This window comes from Lolium perenne, chromosome 1 (assembly GCF_019359855.2).
Source record: "Lolium perenne isolate Kyuss_39 chromosome 1, Kyuss_2.0, whole genome shotgun sequence".
Lineage (NCBI taxonomy): Eukaryota > Viridiplantae > Streptophyta > Magnoliopsida > Poales > Poaceae > Lolium > Lolium perenne.
The window spans coordinates 265,715,327-265,741,536 of NC_067244.2; the positions used below are offsets into that span (position 1 = coordinate 265,715,327).

Consider the following 26,210-nt stretch of genomic DNA (forward strand, 5'->3'; position numbering starts at 1 on the left):
GCTTTCTAAAATCAATGCCACACAAAGCACACACGATGAGAAGCACAAGCAACAGATATATACACATGGATCATAGTACTTAACGACAGAGTATGCACAAAACCAAGTGTTTAACGGCCTCCTGAGGCTAGCACAACTACAACTTCAGAACACCACAGACAGAGAACAAGCAGATAACCTTAACGGCGGCAAGGATGAGCATAAGGGCCATTGCAATGCTTCTTGCAGCCCCAGATGCTCGAACATGAAGTCTCCTTCCTGTACACCTCGACCAGGAAGCCGTCGTCGGCAGGGGTGAAGACGATCGTGTCGTCGACGTGGAGGCCAGCCTTACCGGCGAACTTGCTCCAGGACTTGATGAAGCCGACGAGCTTGCCCGTCCACTGGAGCTGCACCCTGTCCTCGCGGCGCTCGCCCATGTACAAGGCCACCTTCACCGGCGGGCCATTGTTCTTCAGCTTGTACTTCTTGATCAGGAGATGCTCCATGTAGGGCGACACCGCGAGGGCACGGAGGTCCTGGTTCTCCAGCTGCACAAAGAACGCAGGCAGCCGCTCCCTGGGACCATGCCTCGGGTTAGCAGGACGCCCAGCGTGAACCCTGGGCTGGGTGACCTGCCGTTGGGCTTCCATAAACCCTACATTGGGGTCCCGAAGCTGCACCCAGACGTCATGGTCCCGTGCCTCCCACTTGGACCCTTCCGGGAAGGTTTCCAGGAAGAGCCAGTTCTGCAGATGCAATGTGTCGTGGTTTCGTCACGGCATATGCCATGGGGTAGCTTGAGTAGAGGAGAAGTGAGGCCTGTATGGACGTCGACGGTATCCGGATGCGGGATTGGTACACAGCACACCGTGATGTAGCCAGGTTCAGGGCCCTCGCGATGGAGGTAAAACCCCTACTCCTGCATGTCTGATGTATATGACAGTATATGGTGTTACAGAGTTGCTCCTCGAGCTGTTTGTCCTGAGGAGGAAGAAGCTACTGTGAGCTAAGAGGGAGCCTGGCTGGCTTGGAGAGAGCCTGGCCGGCTTGAGAAGGGCTCGTATGTGAGCTGAGAGAGAGTGGGCAGCGTGTCTGCCCTCTGGCTGAAAGCCTCCCCCTGGTGTGCCTTATAAAGGCTGGCACCCAGGGGACAAAGGGTGGCCCGCATGCACTGTAGTTGAGGTGACTACTGGGGTTCCATCAACTGTACACTGACAGCTATAGTGACCGGTACAGGCTACTATTCATCAACAGGAGCCTATCGATAGGTGTACGTTACAGGGACTTGAGCTGGCCCTATCGATAGCCTGGCAGGAGTAGCACGATCGCTTGTCTTCTCGTCTGGTCGTTGCTTGTCTTCTCGTCTGGTCGTTGTGTCCTGCCAGGGAATACGATGCTGGGCCTCGTACTTGATCTATCGCTGGATAGCTGAAGCTGGCTCGTGCATGGCCTTGGTCAGCTGGCCACTCGCTTGGTCTTCACCGTGGAGGTGGTTGCACGGAGGTTGGAGAGTTAGAGCTGGCCACCTTGCATGGAAGCTGGCAGCTGGGTGTGGGAGTTGCACCCGGCCACACGCATGGCGACAACAGGGAGCTGGCCAGGGGGTGCTCCCGATCGGGCGTGGCTGCCGGCCGATCCTGCAGCGATCGGGGGAGCCGGCCGGGGCGAACACCAGTCGGCCCAGCACGGAGGCCTCCAGCCGGATGCGGCCCAAGGAACGGAAGCGGCCAGCCGGCCGGGCGGGCCAGTAGCAGGCCGACCCAGCAGGGGGAGCCGGATTAGAGCGGGCCGGGCAGCCGGAAGGCGGCCCAGCAGGGGCGCAGGCGTGGGAGCCGGCCTGGAGCGGGCCGGCGCAGCCGGAAGCCCGCCCAGGCGTGACTGGTTGGCCCAGGGTGCACCATTTCTTCTCTATTGTACTGATTTCTTCATATCTTTTGCTACGCTTGGTATTTTCTTGATCCACGAAGTGCTGCGCGCTCGTTAACTCGAGGACTTTGCCATACCGGGGGTCATCCCTCCGACACAATGAAAATGACAAGAGTGAGCGATACTTGGCATGGTGATCTCCAATGGCAATGACAAGCTCAAGATCATAATGGCAATGCCAATCTCAAGATCACCATGCCATTCACAAGCTCAAGATCATCATGGCAATGGTAATCTCAAGATCATCATGCCTTTCACAAGCTCAAGATCATCATGGCAATGGTAATCTCAAGATCATCTTGGCATTCATCCTAATCATCGTTAACATGCTAACGACTAACATGCAATGCTTATGACTAACATGCAAGGCACATTGACATCAATTGGATCTACATTGTCATCAATTGGATCTACATTGTCATCAATTCGATCTACATTGACATCAATCCGATGAGGAAGGGATAGAGTACTTAAAATGGGGCAAAGAGCAAGCGGGCCGGCCAGAGGAGGAGGCTGCGCACCGGTGCCGGCATGTGGTCCAGGAGGTTGCACCCCAAATCTAGGTGGAGGTGGAGGCGGAGCCGGAGCAGCGGACTAATGACAGGGCACCGGAGCCGCGGTCGGAAGACGGGGCACTGACGGCTGCCGACGAGCACGGGGTCGGCCGCAGGGCGGCGGCACGACCGGCGGAGCGCCATTGCGAGCAGGCGGACGCGGCTGGCCCCATGTCATCGGCGCGTGCATCGGGTGGACGCGAACCCCGGCGGGGGCTCCATCTCCCTGCTGGAGCCTGCTGCACCCGCCGCCATTGCCACTGCCCTCGCCGAAGGAAACCCTAGGTGGCAGGGCTCAAAAACCCCCGTCGCGGGATCCGCCGATCGAATACCGGCGGCCTATAGAGCTGCGACGGCCGCGCTCCTCGTACCCATGGTGACGGGCCTGGTCGCGACCGGCGACGGGCAATTCAACACCGGTACTCGACCGGCATCGATCTGCGTCGCCGAATGGCGGCCGCCGGCCTCGTACTCCCTGAGGATGCGGAACACTCATAATCTTCGGGTACTCCTTAGGCCTCGTTGGCAGACCGGGTCTTAAAGGTTTTGTAGTGTATTTTTTCAGGCTAGGACGTATGTAACACGCTGAAACACTCATGCCTCGTTCGGTAGTCAGGTTTTGAACAGATCGAGCCCCGTCAATCCCCCTGTAATCTCGTTAAGTCCACGGGAATCACAAACGCATCACCCACCTAGTGTTTTTTCGGGTCTAAATTTGTGGTTACCCGGCAGATCAAGAGGTGATTAAAGCCTGTTCTGTTACACCCCACCCCAATCTGCGGATAGATGGGGATAGCTGTTCAGATAGGTTCCTTTTTTCTGCTCGCCCATCGATCAGCTATCGTGGTGAATACCAACCTCATACATATGCGGAAATCCCAACCACCTAAAATACACGCTGATCCACACGGCTGCGATCAATTCCATTCATCCTCTTTTTTTGAGTTCTGGTCTATCTCATCTGCAAGAGGAACAGATAAAACAGTGAAGCCGTGCACACTTGGGTTGAGACCAAAGCATGGAAGAAAGAACAAAACTGTGCCCGGTGCCCGCTATGCACAGATAGAAGATCGATTGACATTGAAACCTCACAGTTGTGTTCTCCATGGTAGACTATGATCGATGATCTGGCTTACTCAAGGTTGCTTTCCTTCCACGAGAAATTGACGCACACAATGATCGATGACCGGACGCGCAGGGCCTGGGTGGGCTGGGCTGGTCGCAGGCCATCATGTAGGATTCTCCCGCCGCTGCCTTGGGCCACTGTTCGCCTCCCCCGGCCGTGGGTCCCCTCCGCGCGGCCCGATCTGGGTCTCATTGCTTCTGGATCGCTCGAAGGATGCTTGTTCAGGGGACCGTAGGTTGGTTGCCTTGAGCGCTGCGTGTTTTCGTCGAGCGGACGGACACGCAACTGACTTGATGCATCGCATGAGAGGAACTCGGTATTTAAACTGGTCCGATGTTTCTTGGTTTCCGATGTGGGACTATTCTTGTACTTTCAAGTTTCCTTTTTTTTGAAACTATAAATATATTAGCAAGCAAGCCGCCTCATTAAAAACCTTCCAGTCCCCTTCGGTACCCTGGTAAGGAAAAGAGTGCGTAAAAAACTTGCTGCTCACAGATCAAATCATAGTTACATCGTTTAGGAGTTTGTCTAAGAGGAAACTAGGGGGCTCATCGTCCCAGTTACAAGCAATTTTATGCTGAAAGCTATACTTGGCTATTTCATGTGCTACTTGATTTGCATCCCTGGGACAAAATATGAATTGAACCTCCCCAATATTGGATGCTATATCGATGCAATCAGCAAAGATAGCAGATGATTCATTCCACCATCTATTTTCACCTGTAAGCGCTTGGATTGTTTCAGCCGAGTCAGATTCAACCATGATGTGATGACAGCCCATCTCTTCAACCATTTTCAGTCTTCACGGAGCACCATTGCTTCAGCCATCGCCGCAGTCTGGACATGCGGTAATAGCTCACATTTTGCATGCACAAAGGTTCCCATGAAATCACGAAGGACAGCTCCCGTTGCCCCTATCTTCTCCTCCATAACAAACGATGCATCGACGTTAAGTTTCAGTGTACGGGGTGGAGGTCTGATCCACTTGTCCGTCCCTGCAGGGGATTTCTTTTCAGCCTTCATCGCGTTTGCAGTTATCGCCAGAATGGACATTTTGCACTTGAGTAATGGTGGAACTTCCTCATTGTGCGTTCGACAGCGTCGAATCCACCAAAGATACCAGGCTGATACACAGATAGTTTCTTTTAGTTTAACAAATTCGAACCTAGGGAGAGTGTTACCATTCTGTCGAAGTAAGTACTCCAGCACCGCTGATCCCGCTCTGTCCATGGAAGTTGCTTCATTAATGATGTTCTCCAAACCGAGACTTTGCCACAATTCTTTGGCCGTATAACATTTGAAAAGAAGATGCATAACATCCTCTGGCCCTTGATGGCAGATCGGGCACTCTCCAGACGTGCCAATGTGTCTGTTACTTAAGATACTCTTGAGAGGAAGGATGCCATGAAGAGCTCTCCAAATAAAAATCTTCACCTTCCCTGGGATTAGTAGTTTCCATAGGATTTTCCAAACAGGATTTGTAATTGAACTTCCTGGAATAGCTAATTGTCCAGAGTGCGGATCAAACCTGTGACGCCATTGCATATGGTAGGCTGAACGTACTGAATAGAACCCATGTTTGGTTAAACCCCAAGCAATGAAATCAGAAAAGCCCTGTGTGTTCAGAGGAATCTGCAGAATTCGATTAGCGTCTAAGGAGGTAAACAGAGATCGGATGAGCACCTCATCCCACTGACCATTTGGATCTATTAACTGGCTTACTTTTGTTAGCAGAATAGAACCTCTACGAGTTTGAATTTTCCAATTAGGGCTTGATGGAATCCATGGATCTGTCCAGATATTAATTTTGTCCCCATCACCAACTCTCCAAATAAAACCTCTTTTGAAGGTGGTTAAACCCGAAAGGATACTTTGCCAAGTAAAGCTTGATCCAGCTTTTGGTCCTGCTCTTAAGATATCTCCATCGGGATAGTATTTTGCACCCAGCACCCTTGCACAAAGTGAGTTGGGATTATCAATAAGCCTCCAAACTTGTTTTGCTAGCATGGCCAAATTAAAGGACTGGAAGTCTCTAAAACCCATCCCACCATCATTCTTGGGATAACACATCTTCCACCATGCATACCAGTGCATTTTGTTACTGTTCTCATCATCTCCCCACCAGAATTTTGCAATTGCATCCATCATCTCCTTACATACCCCTTTTGGAATTAGGAAAACAGACATGGCATAAACAGGAATTGCCTATGCAATTGCTTTAAGTAAAATCTCTTTACCTTTAATTGATAACTGCTTCTCCTTCCATCCATTAATTCTCTGAATTATCCTCTCAATGAAATGCTTAAAGGAATCACTTCTATCCGCTCCAACCAAAGCAGGTAGTCCCAAATATTTATCTGAGAGTGCTTCAGTGTCAATATGTAGAGCCTCACAAATTTCTGCTCTCATCAAGGCATTAGTATTCGGGGAAAAGAAAATACTTGACTTAGCCAAACTCACCATCTGTCCAGAATTTGCACAGTAGGTATCAAGAACATGCTGCAAGGAAGTTGCATTAGTCATATCCGCTTTCATGAGGATCAGGGAGTCGTCAGCAAATAAGAGGTGTGAGACTGACGGTGCATTCCTGCACACCCGTACCCCATCAATACCACCAACTTCTTCTTCATACAGCAATAATGTTGATAGTCCTTCCGCACATAACAAGAACAAATAAGGTGAAAGAGGATCTCCTTGGCGAAGCCCTCTTGTCGGTATAAACATGTCAGTTTCCTCAGAATTAAAGCGTACTCGATATCTAACTGACTTTACACATGCCATCATCAAAGAAATCCATCCATCATCAAAACCCATCTTTCTCATCATATTCTCCAGAAAAATCCACTCCACTCGGTCATAGGCTTTGTGCATATCCAGTTTTACTGCACATGTGCCCATAGCACCTGACCTCTTATTTTTAATTGCATGGATACTCTCATAAGCAACCAGAACATTATCAGTAATTAGTCGCCCAGGAACAAAGGCACTCTGCATTGGAGAGATTATGTCTGGAAGAATCCCTTTTAACCGAATAGCCAACATCTTTGATATGATTTTGTAGACCACATTACATAGACTTATAGGGCGAAATTGAGTTACCAGCTCCGGATCATCAATCTTGGGAATGAGAACCATAGTGGTGTCGTTCCAGCCTTCAGGAATAATACCAGAGTTAAGGGCATGTAGTACTTCCGTAGTAATTTCTTCCCCACATATGTCCCAGAATCTTTTATAAAACACAGCATGTAAACCATCAGGTCCCGGGGCTTTGAAGTCCCCAATACTAAATAAAGCCTTCTTCACTTCTTCAGCCGAAAAAGGAGCTCGCAGTTTCTGGTTCATCTCAGGTGTGACTCGCTGTTGGATTTTGTCCAGAAATGCCGGGTCCGTAGGCCCAACCTCTGAGGAGAAAAGATTAGCAAAATATTCAAAAATCAAAGGTTTGAGCTGCTCTGTGCCTTCAACCCAAGAGCCATTATTACCTTTTAGTTTTTTGATGTAATTCTTCTTCCTACGGGCAGTGGCAAAATTGTGGAAGAAAGAAGTGTTACGATCACCCAGTTTCAACCAATTTGCCCTTGATCTTTGCATCCATTCAATTTCTTCCTGTTCCAAAATTTGTTCAATTAACTCGGCCAGCTCTTTAGCTTTTGTTTCACTTTCATCTGTCAGCGCCCCAGAGACGGCCTGATCAAATTCTCGCTGGGCACGTCTTAGGCGCTTTTTCGGTTTTTTCAAAACATTTGCATCCCACTCGTGCATTGCCTCGTGCACCCGACTTAATCGCTCCAGTATACCGCCAGAAGTGCCAGCACTCCCCGCCGTTATCCACGCTTGTTGGACTACGTCCCGGAATGTGCTTTCTTGAAGCCATTTAGCCTCGAATCTCTTCGGCCCACGGCTTGGTTGCGCTGACATATTATCAAAATCAGTATCAAGCAAAATAGCTCTATGATCTGAACGGCAATAGTCAAGATGACGAAGAGCTGCATTAGGGAACATGGCCGACCAAGAGGGAGAAGCCAACGCCCTGTCCAGTCTTTCACGAATGCGACCACGCTTCCAGGTATAAGGGTCTCCGACAAACCCCAGATCTTCCAGACTACAATCACTCAGGACATCTCGGAAAGCTTGCATATACGAAGTTGGTCTTGGGTTCCCTCCACTTTTTTCATGAGAATATAAGATCTCATTTAAGTCGCCCATAATAAGCCACGGAAGATCATGTTGAGCTTTGAGATCCCTAATCTTATCCCAAGTTTTATATTTGTCCTGCCACCGCGGCTCTCCATACATCCCCGTAAATCTCCACTGTCCAGATTGCCCATCTATCACCTTCACATCAATATACTTGGGAGCCGAATAAATTTGCTGAATTGTAACCTCTCTTTTCCAAAGTAACATGACGCCACCACTCCTGCCATCGCTAGGATTCACAATCTTGGAATCCATTTTTAAGGTCCTCCTCAAGCACTCAGCCGGAAAGGTATCGAGATGTGTCTCCGACAAAAACATCACCTCGGGGTCCCATCGCTTCCTTGCATCAGAAAGCGCACGAACTGTCAGGGCGTTACCCAGACCCTGACAGTTCAGTCCCATTATTTTCATTGCGACCGGATGAGTCCCTCTTGGGAACTCGCCGATCCTAGTGAGGAGGAGTTTGCTCCGTCCATCTTCGTTCGTTTTGGTTTGTTAACATTCACCTCATCACCTTTTCCATTGCTCAGATCCTCACCAGGTGGTGGGGCGCCTGGCAGAGATGCCCCCAACTCAGCGCCACTGGCACCCGCGATCATTAATCCACCCTCTTCCGAGAATTGATCAGCTATATTTCTTTTAGTTCCTGATATTGGGTTCCCTTCAGAATCAATATCCATCTCTTTTCCTTTCAAGGGGCTCGTCGCCGTGTCCTTCAACGCTGGGTCAGTCACAGCCGTATTGTCAACATATGCCATTGCATTATGTCTCCAGCTAGTAAAGTTACCATGGCCAGTATTGTTCTCATGACCACTCTGATTAGGACCTCGGCCTCCACCTCGAGCTTGAGGGAACCTTCCTCCTCTGGTACTGTTACCACCACCTCGCCCGGCAGGAGCTACACGAATGTACCATGTATCCCAATCCGCCTTCATCCAATCGCCCCACTTGAGATCCTTCTCTGCATATTCCCCCGAACCGCACTCAAGATGCGAGTGCCCAATAAAACCACAAGCCGCACAGAATCTCGGCATTTTTTCGTATTTAAGGATAAATATTTCTCTTTTCCCGTCCCTCACCATGGACACAAACCTCTCAAGAACTTTACGAACATCAAGTTTAACCTTTACACGAACGAAGTTACCAGCTCCTTGAACGTTCGTCTGGATCTCCTCTACTTTGCCCACCTTCTTCTCCATAAGGTTCGTGATTAAGGCTTTACTGCGATACCCAATCTGGAGTTTCTGAATCTGCACCCAAGTTGTGAAAAAATTCAGATCAATACTGTCCGGATCTGTGAAGCCATCGTAAGGTTCGATGCACACCACCGATTGTCTGAATAACCAGGGTCCTCCCTTCTCAACCTTCTGCCAATCCCCAAGACAGGAACATTGAACTGTGAATAGGTTACCCTCTATATGCTGAAACTTGATTTCTTGAGCCGGACTCCAAGCCACCCGCATGTGTTGTTCAAACGTGGATAAGCTGAAGTAATTTGTTGTGTCAACTCTAGCCAATGCCATCCACTTGATGCCCTCCTTTGGAACGTCCTCAATTTCCTCAAAAACCAGATCATCAAAGTCCTCTTCCCCAATTCCCAATCTGTGTAGCATGTCATCAATCCCCTCTTCTTTCCTCTTGTTCGATCTATCCGGCCCAGTACCAGAATTTGACGACGGCGCCGCCATGGGAGTCAGGCCTGGGTTGTCCAACACGCCAAAGCCCTACCCGTGGGAGAGCCAAACTGTAAGAAGAAGATGCAGGGCTAGCAGGCCACCCCGCGAGGAGCCAATCCCAAACGGAATCGGTCGGAGACGGATCAGAAACTACCCCGACGTCGATCAGAGATCGGCGGCGGAGGCTGGAACCCTAGTCGCCTTAGCGCTAGGTCGGGGAGTTGGTAGCATCAGAAGAATTTGATTCCTATACTTAATATAATCCAGATATTTGTACTTTCAAGTTTCCTTACTTAATATAATCCAGATATTTGTGCTCAAAAAAAAAAAAACAAGTGCGGCCACGCAGTCTCCGCGAGTGTAGGTCTCCGCGCGCAGCAAAAGGCTGGTTTGATTGCGTTGCTGCCCGATGCAGTTTCTATTCTACTAGTAGTTTATTTGGCATCCCCACGTGTACGGACACAAGCTGATACACGCTTGGAAAAAGGTACAAACCTTAGTGAATAAACTGTAGTTAACACTTTGTATAACGTTTTAAAGAAGACAAGGAGGAAAAAATATGTGACATTGCGGGGATGTGCACGTTAGCACTAACCTCCGGCTATATTATAAATAAATATATTCTATTTATCAGTACTAACTACTCCCTCCTTCTATGGTAGACTAGATATATCTAAATTTTCACAAATTTTTAACATACTTTTTCAGATGGAGGAAGTACTAAATGATAGAAAAATAATTTTAGTCTCCTGAAAGTTCAGACAAACAACGGCCCGTTCGGAGGGGAAAAACAATCTGGACGGATGTGAACATTAGCCTACATAGAGAGCAACAACAGCGTAGACAGTGGCGAACAAGAGCCTAGACAAAGGGGAACAACAAGACTGAGGAGAATGATATCACGGACGGAAAGGAACAACAACCTAGGCTGTAGGGAACAACAACCTAAACATAGCGGAACAACAGCCTGCATGGCGGGGAACAACAACCTGAACGAAGGAAAACAACAACCTAGATGGTGGGGAACAACTTAGACGGTGGGGAACAAAAGTCTGAACAGAGGGGAACAACAACCTACAAAGAGGGGAACAACAACCTTGAAAGAGGGAAACAACAACCTAGACTGTGGGGAACAACAACCTGAACATAGCGGAACAACAACCTGCATGGCGGGGAACAACAACCTAGATGGTAGGGAATAAAAGTCAGAACAGAGGGGAACAACAACCTAGATGGTGGGGAACAACAACTTAGATGGTGGGGAACAAAAGTCTGAACAGAGGGGAACAACAACCTAGAAAGAGGGGGAACAACAACCTAAACGGTGGGGAACAAAAGCCTGAACAGAGGGGAACAACAACCTAGATGGTGGGGAACAACAACTTAGACAGTGGGGAACAAAAGTCTGAACAGAGCGAAACAACAACCTGGAAAGAGGGGAACAACAAACTAGACGGTGGGGAACAAAAGTCTGAACAGAGTGAAGCAACAACCTAGATGCACTAGTGGAAAACGGGCCTTTAGCACCGGTTGGTAAGGGGCTTATTTACCGGTTGCCCAACCGGTGCTAAGTATCCGGTGCTAAAGGCCCCCCCCCCCCCCCCCCTTTAGCACCGGTTCAGTTACGAACCGGTGCTAAAGGGGCACCACGTGGCGGCTGCCGAGCGCCCGAGCGAGAGAACCTTTAGCACCGGTTCGTAGGGGTCTGCCGCTGCAGGAAAACGCCCCAAAACGCTGCCGCGGTAGAACCCCGCTACCGGTGCCTTTTTTATATCCAATTTTTTCGAATTATTTTGTCACTCCCTCTTTTTTTCTTTTTTTCAGAATTTATAATATTTTAGTTATTTCACAAGTTTAGTCTCTAACTACACTTATATCTAGTCAAATTACTTACTCGTGATCAAACTTCCCGCTCGGTCACCCATCCTCCCACTACTCCAGCACTAGCACGCTTAACTTCCGAGTTCCTTCCCGTCCCGCATCCAAGTGCTTCACGCGCATGTATGTGATATTAGTATCATATCAATCCTATTAACATGTTGGTCGATGTTATATTTCTTTATTGTTTGAATTTTAAATAATTCTTTTAATAAACAAAAGAAATGATGTAATAATAATCTTGAATAAATAAATAAACATTAACTTTTGAATTTGTATTATTTTTTAATTATGTTTAATTTTTTCATTTTTAAAATATTTTTTTTTTGCCAAACCTAAAACCTGAAAATTTGAAAATCTTATAATTTGCTAAAAGTAATAGTAATCTTTATGCGGGATGCAATTATTAATTTTAACTTTCAAAAAAAAATATATATAATCCTAAATTTCTAGCAAAAACTAAAATCTTCCTTCTTTCATATTTTAATTTGGAATTTTCAGAATCTAAAAATTGGCTAACCGGGTAAATCCTGGTGAATTCGGATGTAACTTTTTCCCACGATCATTTTGATATATTATACGCTTCTTTCCGACGTCGTATGCAAAAGTTAATGCCATTTTACCTTTTTCTAAACTTTTTATGCAAAAAAAATTAAAATTCAAATTTGTTAATTTTCCCTAATAGTAGGTTGCGTAAGATACATGAATCTCAAAAGATTTTATTTTTTGAATTTTCTATCATTTTTTTCCTATTTTACAAAGTTAAAAAAGGCGATTCACTTGGGGAGGGGGGCAGGTGCGTGGGGAGCAGAAAAACCTTTAGCACCGGTTCGTGGCACTAAAACTCTGGCCTCTCAAACCGGTGCTAATGCACCCTTTAGTCTAGGTTCATAGCTGGTCCGGTACTAATGCTCTTTGGAGCCAAAAACCAAAGCCTCTTTTTCTACTAGTGATGGTGGGGAACAACAACTTAGACGGTGGGAAATAATAGCCTGAATAGAGGGCACCATCAACCTAGATGGAATAGAACAACAATCTAGATGGAGGGGAACAATAGCCTAGACGGTTGGGAACGACATCCTAGACGGTATGGAACAACAACCTAGACGGTAGGGAATAATAGTGTAGACGATGGGACAATAGGATTTTAGATGGAAGAAAACAAAATAGGTTGTTGTTAAAGGTCCTGCTAGATTAGACTGCATCTCGTAGCAGGGACCTTTAGCCATAGTCCCGACCGGTTTTGGATGGACATCGTAGAACTTGGATTAACCTGCATCTCGCAGTTTTAGCCAGGACTTGGGTTGACCTGCACTTGCCGGGGTGTGTGTTCACAAACCGACAAGAACAAGGAAAACAAACACTACCTACTTCGTCAGTTTCAAGCCCTGCGCATTCTCATCATGGAGCAGATGCAGCAACATAGAGTATAGAAGCACTGCAGCTCCCGGCGTGTGACGTTGGCCAGCTACTTCTCGGGTATCTCAGTTAGGCGCTTGCTCAGCAACTCCTCAGCTCGATTCGTCCTATTCCAGCCACCATCTTTCTCCAATCAGTTAGAAGCCGTAAAGTCATACCTCGAAAAATGTTCGAGGAGTCTAAACTACCGAGCTGTCACATTACCTTATTATATCGTACTACCGAGCAGTCTGAAGTACCGAGCCATAAAGACATACGTAGAAAAATGGATCAAATCAAACGTGTCACGAGGCGCTGGTGCGCCTGATTCACTCCACGTATAAAGGGTCGGCGTAGGGTTTCGGATGCTTCTACTGTGCATCGAAACCGGTCGGCTATTTTTGAAACAAGTGGGTGTCGCCCAAAACACAGCCGGGGCCAAATAAAGCTATTGGGATCGTTCCGAGGCCGACATTGGCAGTACATAAAGCAGGGGATGTGAGCTACAGGGCGCGCATTGAGACAATGTATAGTTCTGTAGAAATGGAATATATAATGTTTCATGATGTGCAGCCTCGAGGTTCCCGACAAATTTGGTGTTTGAAGACTCCATGCTCCAGAGCATAACTGAAAGAATGTAAACCTCGTCGCCACACGTGGTCTCTCGAGTTTAATCTGATATCAAGTAGCTACAGATTCATTACAAGTTCCCTGGTGCACGCTGCAGCATTGAAATTTACGCACACCAAATCGGACTTCAGTAATAAGAGGCTGTAACGCACCAGGCGTCGGAGGCGTCGGAGAAGGAGTGGATCCGACGGCCTCTCTTCTCCTTGCGGCCGAGAGAGGTCCGGCTGCAAGAGAGCATCCTCGATCTCATGGGAGCACCTGCCCAGAGGATGGATGCTCTGAGTAGCGGGGTGTCGAGCGCCCTGCCCTGTTTCTCGGCGCCGGCGAGGAGAAACAGGGAAGCTGCGCTGTGATGCGCGACATTCGATTCATCGGCGACGACACTGAGGCGGCAGTGTCGCGAGTCGTTTGCTCTCGACCCTCATTTGGGTTCGTCGGACCTGCAGGAGGCAACAGGATGACGGGAAGGACATGGCCGGCGACCACAAGATCGCTCAGTAAGTTGCTTCTTCCTTCCACACCATACCAATGGGTTTCAGAGAATGATTTCTGAATGTTGATGATGCACATAAATTATTCAGAAAATGAATGATGGGTATGCATTACTTTTGAGATGCAGTTTCCAGTTTGTCAAATAGTATATGCCTTCTTTTTTATGAACACACGCAAAATCCATACGCCCTGAACATCTTGCTTAATCACAAAATTGGTGGTGTTCTGTTAGGCTGGGACACTAGATGAGGTAGAACAAATCTACCGCCCAAGCCACAACAACAGTCTGACTCGAGCATGCTCATTTTCTGTACCTCTACCCAATGCACAAAACACCAGTACACAGTCAAATATGCTGAGTTCCTCTGAGATTTCAAGCGTTCCGCCTCGTTTACATTCATGCTTTCTTTAGTTTACTTTCACAAGCTAGCAACAGATACTGTATCATGCTCTAAAAGTGTTGAGCGAATGTTGATTTCAGTTGTGGACCATGCCCAACACAAGCATGTATCAGCATCATAAGTACGGCATAGATGGACGTCACAAAGATTACAACTACACACTGTTTTGGTAAGAAAAGGACGAAACTAACAGAACACCCAGAGTTATCACTGTTTCATCACGTTGACACTCATGCTTTCTTTTAATCGAACAAACTAAGCTGGATACTATGAATCTCAATCAGTCTGAAAGAAATCTTGAAAGTTAATTCAGGCTCTCAATTTTGCAACCTACTGTGTGCGTATAACCTGTCTAGGTCACTAGTCCTAGTAAAATTCCTGCAAATAGAATAATGAAAATTGTTTGATTAGCTTGGGTTCCACTAGTAGTTCATACGAACAATAAGCGGTATACATGAAGCAAATGTCATGTTCCGACAAATTTCCAAGCGTGATGCATTGGTTGGTACTGCAAACAAATCCCCAGTTACTTGTGTTGATCTTTTCATTAGCAATGGCTATTATACACCACTGCATTGTGCCTCCTAACAATCCCACGCTACTCCTTTACGAGCAAGGTCGTTGAGGCCGCGGACATTCCAGATAATAAGGTTGTGAGTCATTGGGGTTACAATTTCGACCTGATGAAAACTGACAACAGAACAGCGGCTTACTAGACCTGGGTAACCATCTGGGCAGGGGCGGGCAGCTTGGCTAGAGGGCGCCAGGGTGGAGAGGGCGCCGATCTGCTCCGGTGAGAGCGGGGCTGTCAAAGGTTCTTTTGATTCCCTCTACCTTTTGAGCTATGGGGCGAGGCTCCTCTTGGAGAGAATCAGCTTGCGCGCCAGGCGCATGGTGGTGTTCCCTCCTCCGGTGACTGTGTGCTTTCCATCTGTACACGGGCTTCTCCTGGTGGCGACCGACGGCCGGTGACTTCTTGGCTCTGTGCGGGCGGCGAGGTGGGGTGTGCGGCATGCGCGAGTGGCATGATGGGCATCTGGGCGAGCTGGAGCAGCTGACTTGAGGTAGCCCTTGGTGGGTCACCTGGAGTAATAAATGCAACAACATGACCCACCTGGCTGGATCTAGGCCCTCCTGGCCCAGCGCTGAGAGCACGACCTGCTCGACAGGCGGCATGCCCATACGTCTTCGAGGAGAGGAATGATGGCGACCTGAAACTGGAGTGTCGGGCTCAAATTCGTCAGACATCGACAGGCACGAGTGTCGCGTCTCCCTTTTTTGGCCTGCACGCCGTGCATCTCCAGACCTAGGCCAGCAGTTGCAGCTGGCATGGGAGCCTCGGGGGCCGTCATCTGGCTGACGGTGACAGCCAGGGCGTTGATGTGCGGTATACACTGTCTAGCTCAACCACCTCTAGGAAATGTCCTGCAAAGTAAATAACGACACTTCTATTATTAGCCGGTACTGCAAAGGAATTCCCAGGTTACTATTTCGATCGTTACAATGTTAGTTGCTATTATCACTAGATGTACTCTAGAACCCAGAAAATTCGTCCATGAAAGTGAAGTGGTGTTTCACAAAAGGAAAATTGCAAGGCAAAGTATATGAATATGTAGGCATTTCTGCATGAAAGAACCCTCTGTAGTAAATGCAAGACAGAGTAAATTCTAAATATAAGAAAAAGGAGAAAGAGTACGTAAAAATAAAATAAGATTAGTACTACAGAGAGCCAGCTTTGGTAGGACACGTACCTTGTCTTTTATGTGAGCCAGCTTCATCATGTTCTCCTCTAACTCACACCACTGCTTTAGGTCAGGGCAATCAGAAATATCTAGTGTTTGGAGGTTGGTGAGTTGTTCCATGCCCTCAGGCAAACACTTGATACCTTTACAGTACCTGATTTTAAGAGTGTCCAGAGAGCTGGGCAGGAGGCATACCCGATTTAATTTAAGGCAGGCCGTAATGTGTAGTATCTTGAGACGGGTGAGTTGTTGTATGCTTTCTGGCAAAGAACTCAAGACTGCACAGCCCCACAGGCCAAGTATCTTGAGAGAGGTTAATTCTCCTAACCAGTGCGGTAGTGATGCTATGCTGCTGCAACCCTCCAGTTGTAGCTTTGTCAGTTGCCAGTTGTTTTCGTTCAGCCATTTTGGCAGCTCTTCCAAGTATTTGTCTTCTAGTGTTAGAGACTCCAGACAGGAGAGATGTTGGATGACCTCTGGTGAGCCGATCAGATCGACTGAGCCTTTAATATGCAAACCAGTGAGGCCAGGGAAGTGCTGAAGCAACCTCCACTTATACAGAGGTACCTTGCTTTTTTTAACTGACACCTCAGTACACTCTTCCAATGATGATAGCACATTATCACTGTTTGATATCAACCACTTTTTAACTTTAGATGGAAGCGGTTTCAACCTTAACAGGGGGCAATCATGAATTTCTAACTGTTCAAGCACGTGATCCTCACCACTGGAGTGTGACGTGGTCCACTCTTCCAGGTTTGCCATGCCTCTGAGAACCAGATGCTTTAGGTTTGGCAGTTGGTCCAGTACTAGCCAGGCTGGAAAGCTGACACTGCTGTAACCACATATCTCAAACGTCTTCAATGTGCTCGGTGGCACCAGATTTTCCATCAAAACTTTGTGATCCACAAACCTCTCGGCATCTGGAGTCCACTCCAGTTTCAAGTCCTCAAGTTTTTTCTTCCCCATCAAATTTATACGTTGCGCCTCTTCTACGGACTTCACATTTTCAAGTTCAGTCAAGTTGAGCTCCACAGGATCTATGTGTTGTAGCAGGACGAGGTTGCTACTAGAGTGGCCATCACCAGGCTGCACCCCAAAGTGTGGTAACGATATTGCACTGCTACCAAGCTGAGGGGCTTTGGAGAGAAATAAACAACCATTTATATCAACAAACTTCAAACTATCCATTGTACCTATACTACCTGGTATCTTTTCAAGATACCAGCATTTTGCGAGGTTCAATGTATGCAGTTTTCTCAGATTACAAATACTTTCAGGTATACTTAGCAGCCAATTACGAGACAAGTCCAAATGCTCCAGATTGGAAAGATTACTGCATATATAGTTGATGAGACTGTCCATGGTATCTTTATCACTATTAATCAGCCCAGACACATTCAAATACCTGAGTTTGGTCACATTTTGTGGCAGCAACTTGATACATGTACCCTGTAAATTCAAATGTTGCAGATTGGACAGACCAACCAAAGCTTCATCTAGACAATCAATACTACGACAGCCTGATAGATCAAGATGCACCAAATTTTTTAGACTCTGAAATGACCTCGGCAATTCTGACATATTCTTACAACCTGACAAGTTTAAGTACTTGAGTTGAATGAATGTGCCCAAAGCTTCGGGGAGCTTTCGAAGATCACAAGCCTCTGAAGATAAGTTCAGATACTCAAGTTTGTTCAGGGTGCCCAAAACTTCTGCTTCCTGGCAACTTTCAAGATATGAGCTGAATGATAAGTTCAAATACTCTAGTTCGGATAGGGCGCCCAGAGCTTCTTGCATCTCTCCAATTTTTTTGCAGTGAGATAAGTTCAAATATTTCAGTTTTGTGAGGCTACCCAAGAACTCCGATATACCTCCAATACAAGAGCAATTTGACAAATCAAGATGCACTAATTCTTTTAGCCTCCCGAATGATTCAGGCAACTTTGCAATTTCTGAACAACCGGACAAATCAAGATATGCCAGACCTTCAATTTCTCCAATGGATTCTGGTAAAGCCAAGATTTTAGAAGACCCATGAAGGTTGAGGTACATTAACTTTGAGAGCGTGCTGATATCATTCGGAATGAGTGCATCTTGGACTCTTGGAGCATTAAGATACCTCAGCTGCTTCAATACACCAATAGAATCTGGCACCTTATGTATGATGCACTCGCTTAAGTCAAGGACGCGCAAGGACTTGGCAGATGAAAATGCAGCATGGTGAAGTTCAATTTTATCACAGTCCATAAAACGGAGTGCCCTTATTTTGGATGACTCAAAGCCCAATGGCTTACTACAATCATCAAGCAATGCATAATGGTACCAGCTTCCCTCAGTGTTTCCGCCTTTGCCAACGACAAGAATCTCATCGTCCATGACTAATCTTGCTAAGTCATGTACCAGATCATGCATGGTCAACAATGTAATATCTTCATCATACAGTTTGACAGTCTGCAAGAAAATCATTTACAGAGTCAGATTTTGGGGTTTCTTATTTTTAAGACAATTTTTGAATTAAATTCGTTATTGAATAGTAATTTCTACTTGTGCTTCTCTGCTGTTTCGCAAGTGTAGGTTTTTTTCCTAAACTGCAAAACTGTAAAATTAGATAAGTATGTGCTTAAGTGTCGCCAGCAAACATAATTCATTTCTCGGACAAGTGCAAAGCAGTTTTGGATGACGCGATGGTGTTTCTCAATGCATGGCAGTCAATTAACATCACATTGAAAAAATAGATAGTCCCAAAATTCTGAGAAATCCTAAGAAACCAAAGAACGAAAGTAATCATACGTTGAAACAAGTCTAGAAAACTCAAAAATAATTTATGTAGACTAGAGAAAAATCATCTATGATAAATCAGAATTTCTTTTAAAATGTGAAGGCATAAAAAAGCAACACAAAGATTTATATGTCAGATTCCTAGTGCTAGTTAGGCTTGTATGCAGAAACCTTCGCTACGTCATCGTGAAAGAAAAATCTACATAGTCTGGACAGTTAAGAATCAAATTATATGATTTATTATTCAGGAATAGTTAATGAATCAGAACTGTACTTTTCCTTGTAATATTATACTAGATCAAGCCACTGTGTTTTGACTATAGTTTAAATCCAGACCAGATCGCTTGTCCGAGCGGAATAAACCAGATCTGGTGACCCTATTGGTTTCTTAAGCTCTACATATTGTTCCAGGGCAAACCAAGTGCTTGTTTGGATAGAAAGTTTTTGCGCTAGATTTTAGGAAAACTCGTTTCGGTAATAATTTCCTGAAAACCAGTATTACTAATTACTCGGTTATTAAGAATAAGCAGATGGAAAATCCTGTTTGGAAATTTTGTTGAGAAACAATTGGGGTAGCTGTAATTAGTTTCCTATAACCGTGTTTTCAGAAGAACGATGAATATTCATTTCCCAAAACTTTAATTGCTTGGATTGTGGAAACCAATTTTTCCTTCTCCGTGTTTTAAATGCCGCGTACAAAAGAGAACTTGTTAGTTATACGGTTGCCTGGTATTAAGGTAAACCAGTTGTGTTGAAACACTGTATCCAAACAAGGCCTAAGTGGGACTAGTGTGTAAGTGGCAGTATGTGGGTGTCGGTTTCATGTACAATTGTAGTCTCAAATTATAAATAATCCTAGTGGCATATAATATGTGGATTTGGAATTCATATATACCAATAGAATTGGATTACTAATCCCACAAAATTGCAACATTCTAAATTGATCCTTATTTGCAGAAGGGCATGCACTATAATTTTGAACTTTTTGTTATGCAGTTTTCAGTATAATGTCATGTTTCGGCTTGATAGTAAAAGCATCATTCATACAAAAGTGAAAATAATAGAGTTGTTTCATTGCAAAGGAATGTATGTATTTTTCACGACCAGGAATAGGCTTTGACTGCTAAGGAATGTGAGGATTTCTCGTAAATTGCCCAAGTTAGCACTACATCTGTTCCTTTTTACTTTTGGAAATCAATAGGGTCATCCGAGAAAATATTGTCCACTACTACTTTATTTATATGTTTGTAATATATAATAAATATACTCCCTCCGATCTATATTAACTATGGATGTATCTAAACATACTTTAGTTCTAGATAGATCCATATTAGTGACAATTAATATGAATCGGAGGGAGTAGTATTTTTTGTGGTACCTCTAGTAGTAACATTTCCACATGGCAAACCACTGATGGATTCACGATTGATGGACCCAGCTCTATGAGAGAGGAGACTATCTATGGAAATTTATATGTTAAATGTGGGTGCAGTTTAATTTCAGAATTTAGGGTGGACATTCCCCACAACATTACCTTTTGCTACTAGCCATCACTACTTTTGGTACTATATGCTTTCGTTGCATCACAATGATTCAAAGAAAATAACAAAATTGTTCTATCACATAGGGCATGCATAAACTCACCGATGGTGACTTCGAATGTTCAAGGAAAGAGAATCCCAAAAGCTGACTAATGTATCTCTCACCAAGCTGCCAAGTAGAGAAACCAAGAGAAACCCATTGGCGAATAAGATCATCTTTAATTATCTTGTGACCTTTTGGAAATATTGCACAATAGGCAAAGCAGAGCTTCAAATATGAAGGCATGACACTATAGCTCAACTTCAGAGACGCAAGCACTTGTGAGGAAGATGTATCTTTGAAAGAAGATACATTCCATATATCACTGTCTCTAATTGATTTCCATTCACTAAACTTCATAGATTGCAGCATGTGACCAAGTGATTTAGCTGCTAAAGCCACACCAGCACACTTCATTGCAATGACCTTCCCTATCTTCTCTAATTCTTCTTTATCATCTCTAGATTCAAATACGCTCTTTTGCTTTATTATAGACCAACAGATGTCATCAGTCAATGGTGCTAATTTGTATGGTTTGATGGTACAGATTTTCTTTGCAATGTCCTCATCTCGTGTGGTTACAATAACAACCACATTACCGCCCTTCCCAACCCTAAGCATGTCCATCAGACTTTCAAGATGAAACTTCTCACCCTCCCATAGGTCATCTAAAACAATCAGAATCTTCTTATCAGCAAGCAGATTTTGAAGTGATTTATGTATCATCTCCATTCCAGTGTACTCACTCTCCTTCCCTTTCTCTGATAGTTGTGATATGATAGAGTTTCCAATTTTCTTCAGATCAAATGTCTGGGACACATAGACCCACACCTGCGAGTATTCTTTGAACTGAGTATTATTGTAAATCATTTTGGCCAAGGTTGTCTTGCCAAGGCCCCCAATGCCATATATAGGAAGGATTGTGATCTCTTCTGTCATGCTATCAAATAAAGAAGACAATATTTCCTTTTTCTCCTCAGTCCTCCCAACAATTTGTGTCTCCATGATTGACGATGTTTCCCGTATGTCGGTGACCTTCGGCTCATTGGCACTAGTGCCTTCTGTTAATCTGAAAGTTTTGTGTTGGTCAGTTATCACCTCCAGATCCTCCCTCATCTTCTCCATCTTATTGGCCATTGTGATCTTGGGAACGACTGTGATACAAGGGATCATAATTGCCAAATATTTTTTGAAGGATAACTGCAAGAGAGTTTATTCGTTAGTACAGTGTGAAAGGGCAAGCAGTGTACAACTGCATTCAGCCCAATAGGAGATTAGGTTAAAACATTAAGAGCCACACCCTCTTGTTTCTATCAGAACAAATTTTGTTTAGTTTTGAAATATACATAACATATGCTACTGTTACAAAAGTATAAGAAAAGTATATTCAGAAATGAAAAATCTTAAAAACTGAAACCTAAAACACATAAGGCCATGTGAAGATACATAAATTAACTTACTGCACAAAATACATGGGTACTAGTACAAACCTTTGATATTTAATTAGCTCCAGCAAGTTTAGAAACCAAAATTACACAGATAAATCACAAAAACTACATGGTCAGGAGAGTTTTTCTATAGAAAGAAGTGATGACCATGTCTTTAGTTTCAAGAGTAACCAGGAAGTACAATGAACTGGGATTTCTGTACCGCACATATACCTTCCGCGCAGACGGCTGGGAGATTACTTCAGTGTCGGCCTCGAACTCATCAATCATGTCTGAGATGGCGTACGTCGCGTCCTTGAGCCGCTTCAGCCACAGAAGTGTAGATTTATCCGTGACCGACCGCCTCCCGGCGTCCTCGAGCACGGCGTCGACAGACTCCAGCGCCATTTTCATCTTCTTCAGCTCCTTGTCAAAGTTCTTGTGCAGCTTAATCTGGCCGCCGATGGCAGAACCAATCTGGTCACCCACCACCTTGAGGATGGCAGCGGCAAGCATTCCGCCGAGCCCCGCCATTGCCGCCGCTGCTCAAGGTTGGGGGAGGGGGGAGGGGGCTGGGAGCAAAGAGCGGTGAAGGTAGACGCTCATGCTTCAGATCTGATCTAAGTAAAGCCTGGGCTCAGGACACTGTTCCAGGTCAACTCTACAGCAAGTCTTTGTTTTTCCGCGTATGACTGTGCCATCGTGCTAGGATTCCACATTGTCATGTGAATTTCCTATTTTCTATGTTTATTAATTCTTGCAAACCAAAAGAACACGCTTTCTTGTGGCAGGGACCAAGTTCCCCTTAAACATTGTCCTAGACCATCTCCAACAGGAGCTGTATAACAGGCGTTGTATAATCGGCTTTACAGCGTGTGCGCGACGCCGGCGAGAGCTCCACTGGGTGATGTAAACCGTCGCGCTAAAATACAGCGCTAAAAAGGACTTTTTTGCAGATACGCTAAAATGCAGCCCCAAAAACAACATTTTCACACAATTGTACATCTAATAGATCAAACAAAATCTAAAAATAGACTGAAAATATAAATATATTGCATAGTTCAACCCACATTTGCTACAACCAAATTTAAAACTAGGCTACACTAAAACTAATCGGACCAGTCGAAGTCGGACGAGTTCGGTGTTGTGGATAACACCGGAGTCGACGACCACTCGAACTCCGAGGAGGAAGAGTCGACGGACCGGCACCCTTCTTCTTCTCTCCCTTCTTCCTCGCGGCCTTCTCCTCCTTCTCCTTCTTCTTGGCCTCCTTCTTGGCCCTTCTTGCCTCCCGATCTCGCTTCTTCGCCGCCTTCTGCGCCGCCTTCTCCTCTTCCTTCTCGGCGTAGAAGGCGAGCTCCGCGGCCACGTCCTCCGGGAAGCGCCGCGCCCACTCGAGGCGCATGCGCTCGTCCCGCTCGGCGACGAGGAGGCGCTATTCGAGCTCGCGCTGCCGCTGCCTCGCCTCCTGCGTGACGGCCTGCGGCGGTGGCGCGAGGTCTTCCGCCTGCTGCCGCGTCCAAACGTCCGAGAAGTTCATCGACTGCTGAGGACGGCCGAGGCGCCAGGCGACCGCGTCGTACGCGCGCACCGCCTCGTGCGCCGTCTCAAACGTGTCGAGCCCGATGCGCTCCTCGCCGCTCCGGATCTCCACGTAGAATGTCCCGTTCGGACGCGCGCGCACACCGCGGTAGCCGGAGCTCGAGCGGCGGTGGGGAGGCAGAGCGGGAGAGGCAGAGCGGCGCGCGAGGTGCGGTGGAGCGGAGGCGGAGCGACGCGCGGGGCGAGGTGGAGCGGTGGCTGAGCGACGCGTGGACTGAAACTTCCAGGCGGTTGGTGCGCGCGCCTCGTTTAATAGCGCGCGCTGCAAGCGGCGCGCCAGTTTTGACGCGTAGGATGGCGCAGAAGCCCGATGGCGCAAAAGCCCGCGCGCAGCAAATTTTTTAGCGCGCGCTGCGTTTTTGCGCGTCTGCTGGAGCTTCGCGTATCCGCTCCCTCGGCGATTTTTTTTTAGCGTGCCCGCATTTTGGCGGGGCTGTTGGAGATGCTCTTAGAGCCCGTGGCCCCCCACGATAGGTTATTGTACTCCATGTTTCTCCCGCACATGTACCAATCGAATTTGTATTCGATCAGGACTAGTGGCTACTAGTCGCCTTTTATCTTTCTTTTTCCCCAAAATAGTGTTTCTAATCTATGCGCATGCGCAGTCCAAGCAATGAAATCTTTTGATGGAATCATAATCAGCATTGCTTATTGCACATCGATCTTGGCCACCAAACCAATGCACCATGTGGCTACAAGAAACGCACGCCATGGATGAAGATGTTGTTGCCAACGATGGCATAATCAAACTCGCGACAGAACGCTTTGTCCTCCACCATGAAGTTGATCGGCTGGAATTGTCAGGGTAAGGGTAAGAATCTCAATAACTCAAAAAAGATGGAGTTCCTTCACAGGTTAATATCATCCACAGGAGCACAAATCACTTTTATTTCTGAAACCCGAACGTCTAGGTACAATTCTTCGCAACTTAATAACCGTTTTAACATTGCCGACAGCTTCGTAGTGCCCTCTATTGGACTCTCTGGTGGACTATGGCTTTTATGGAATGATGAAGTTCGGGTTAATATTAAGTTCTCTAGTCACCATCTAATCTTAGCCACTTTTGTTTATATAGCTACTACTGTAGAGTTTGTTCTCATCTGCGTGTACGGGGATCCTCACCACCGTCAAACAAGGGCGATTTGGAACCAAATTACCACTTTTGTTTGTGAAAATCTAGATAAATCAGTAATGTGTTTTGGTGATCTCAACAATATTATGTGCGACGTAGATACCACTTCTTCTAATATTAATAAGAATCGTATGCATGCTTTCAACTCGGATGTCAAGCAATGTGGGCTCTTCGATCTCGGTTACATTGGTCCTGCTTATACTTGGACGAACAAGCGCTTTTCCTCCAATCCAGTTTTTGAAAGATTAGACCGTTGTCTTGCCAATGCTGAATGGTGCGCCATTTTCCCTAACACAAATATTTTCAATCTTCCTATAATTCTCGGTGATCATGCGCCTATTCTTGTTTCAACGGAATCCCAATTTCGCAAACCGAAACTCAATTTCAAGTTCGAGAACTGGTGGACCATGGAAGAAGACTTTCAGAATGTTGCAAAATCTGCTTGGTATACTTCTGCTAATAAACCTTTCCATTATAGGACAACTAATCTTGTAGGTACACTTAAGAAGTGGTGCAAAAAGAAGAAACCTTTACAACAACAACTCGATATACTTCAAGAGCAGATCAATACCATCCAGAAGCAACCAATTCAAGATCAAGATCATTCCTTGGAGGTAAAACTTATTTCTCAATATGAAGATAACATGACCAAGCTCACAGAATTTTACAGGCAGAGAGCAAAGAAGCATTGGGCAGTACACGGAGACAGGAACACCTCATACTTTCACAATGTTGTGCGCAAACATCAATGAAGAAACCGCATCGTTTCAATTAAAACTGAACATGGAGATAACCTTTTTTACCCGGATGATATTGCTCATGAGTTTGTACATTATTTTAAAACTATTTTCCAGTCGGCATGTCCTAACAATGGCAGGCCTCTCTTGAGCACCTCTTTTCCGCATGATGCTCATGACTTCACCAATTCAATCCCAGACAAACAGGAGATTTGGGGGATCCTTAAAGCAATGAAGAAACATGCTTCTCCGAGTCCTGATGGGTTCAATGTTGCCTTTTACACCTCGGCTTGGAGTTGGATTGGAGACGATGTGACCAACTTGGTAAGAAACTTCTACATCACAGGTATCCTCCCTCCTGGACTCAACGACACAAACATTGCTCTTATACCAAAAAAGTTGGTTTGTCATTTGCCATCGGACTTTAGACCAATTAGTCTTTGCAATGTCATTTACAAGATAATTGCTAAGTCATTGGCAAATAGATTGAAGGAACACTTGCCTGATTATATTCACCCTTCTCAACAAGCCTTCATAGAGGGAAGACGCATTAGTAACAATATAATCGTTGCCCAGGAAATTGCTCACTCGTTCTCTCTTTCTTCTTGGAATGGGCTTGACTTCATGCTTAAAATTGATTTAGCTAAGGCTTTTGACAGAATTGAGTGGCATTTCATTGCTTCCGCCCTTGCACGTAAAGGTCCTCATGACCATTTTATAAATCTTATCTCTGCATGCATATCCTCGCCGACTTCTCAGTTATCATAAATGGACAATCTTTTGCTCACTTTAAAAGTAGTAGAGGCATTAGACAAGATTGCCCTTTGTCCCCATCACTTTTTGTGCTTGCAGTGAATGAACTTTCTTTGGCACTACAAGAAGCTCTTCAGGTCAACCACTTGTCAGGTATATCACTTGGACCGAATTGCCCTCCTATACATTCTCTAA

General features: G+C 45.8%; 2 protein-coding genes and 1 pseudogene across 2 annotated transcripts; all 3 read right to left on the reverse strand.

Annotated features, from left to right (window-relative positions):
- Positions 1–4,383: 4,383 nt before the first annotated feature.
- Positions 4,384–9,473, reverse strand: LOC127340410 (uncharacterized). Its single transcript, XM_051366168.1, has 5 exons — positions 8,292–9,473; positions 6,688–8,169; positions 6,030–6,087; positions 5,826–5,945; positions 4,384–4,712 (listed from the first exon to the last, which is right to left on the reverse strand). The coding sequence occupies exons 1-5, from the start codon at positions 9,471–9,473 to the stop codon at positions 4,384–4,386; spliced, it is 3,171 nt and encodes a 1,056-aa protein (XP_051222128.1).
- Positions 9,474–14,645: 5,172 nt separating this feature from the next.
- LOC127327866 (uncharacterized) lies at positions 14,646–22,383 on the reverse strand. The gene is made up of 4 exons (XM_071825035.1): positions 22,026–22,383; positions 20,428–21,564; positions 16,012–18,456; positions 14,646–15,685 (listed from the first exon to the last, which is right to left on the reverse strand). Exons 1-4 carry the CDS (start codon positions 22,323–22,325, stop codon positions 15,674–15,676), a joined length of 3,894 nt encoding a protein of 1,297 aa, XP_071681136.1. The 5' UTR covers positions 22,326–22,383; the 3' UTR covers positions 14,646–15,673.
- Positions 22,384–22,608: 225 nt separating this feature from the next.
- Positions 22,609–24,808, reverse strand: LOC127340420 (uncharacterized; annotated as a pseudogene).
- Between the last annotated feature and the right edge of the window lie 1,402 nt (positions 24,809–26,210).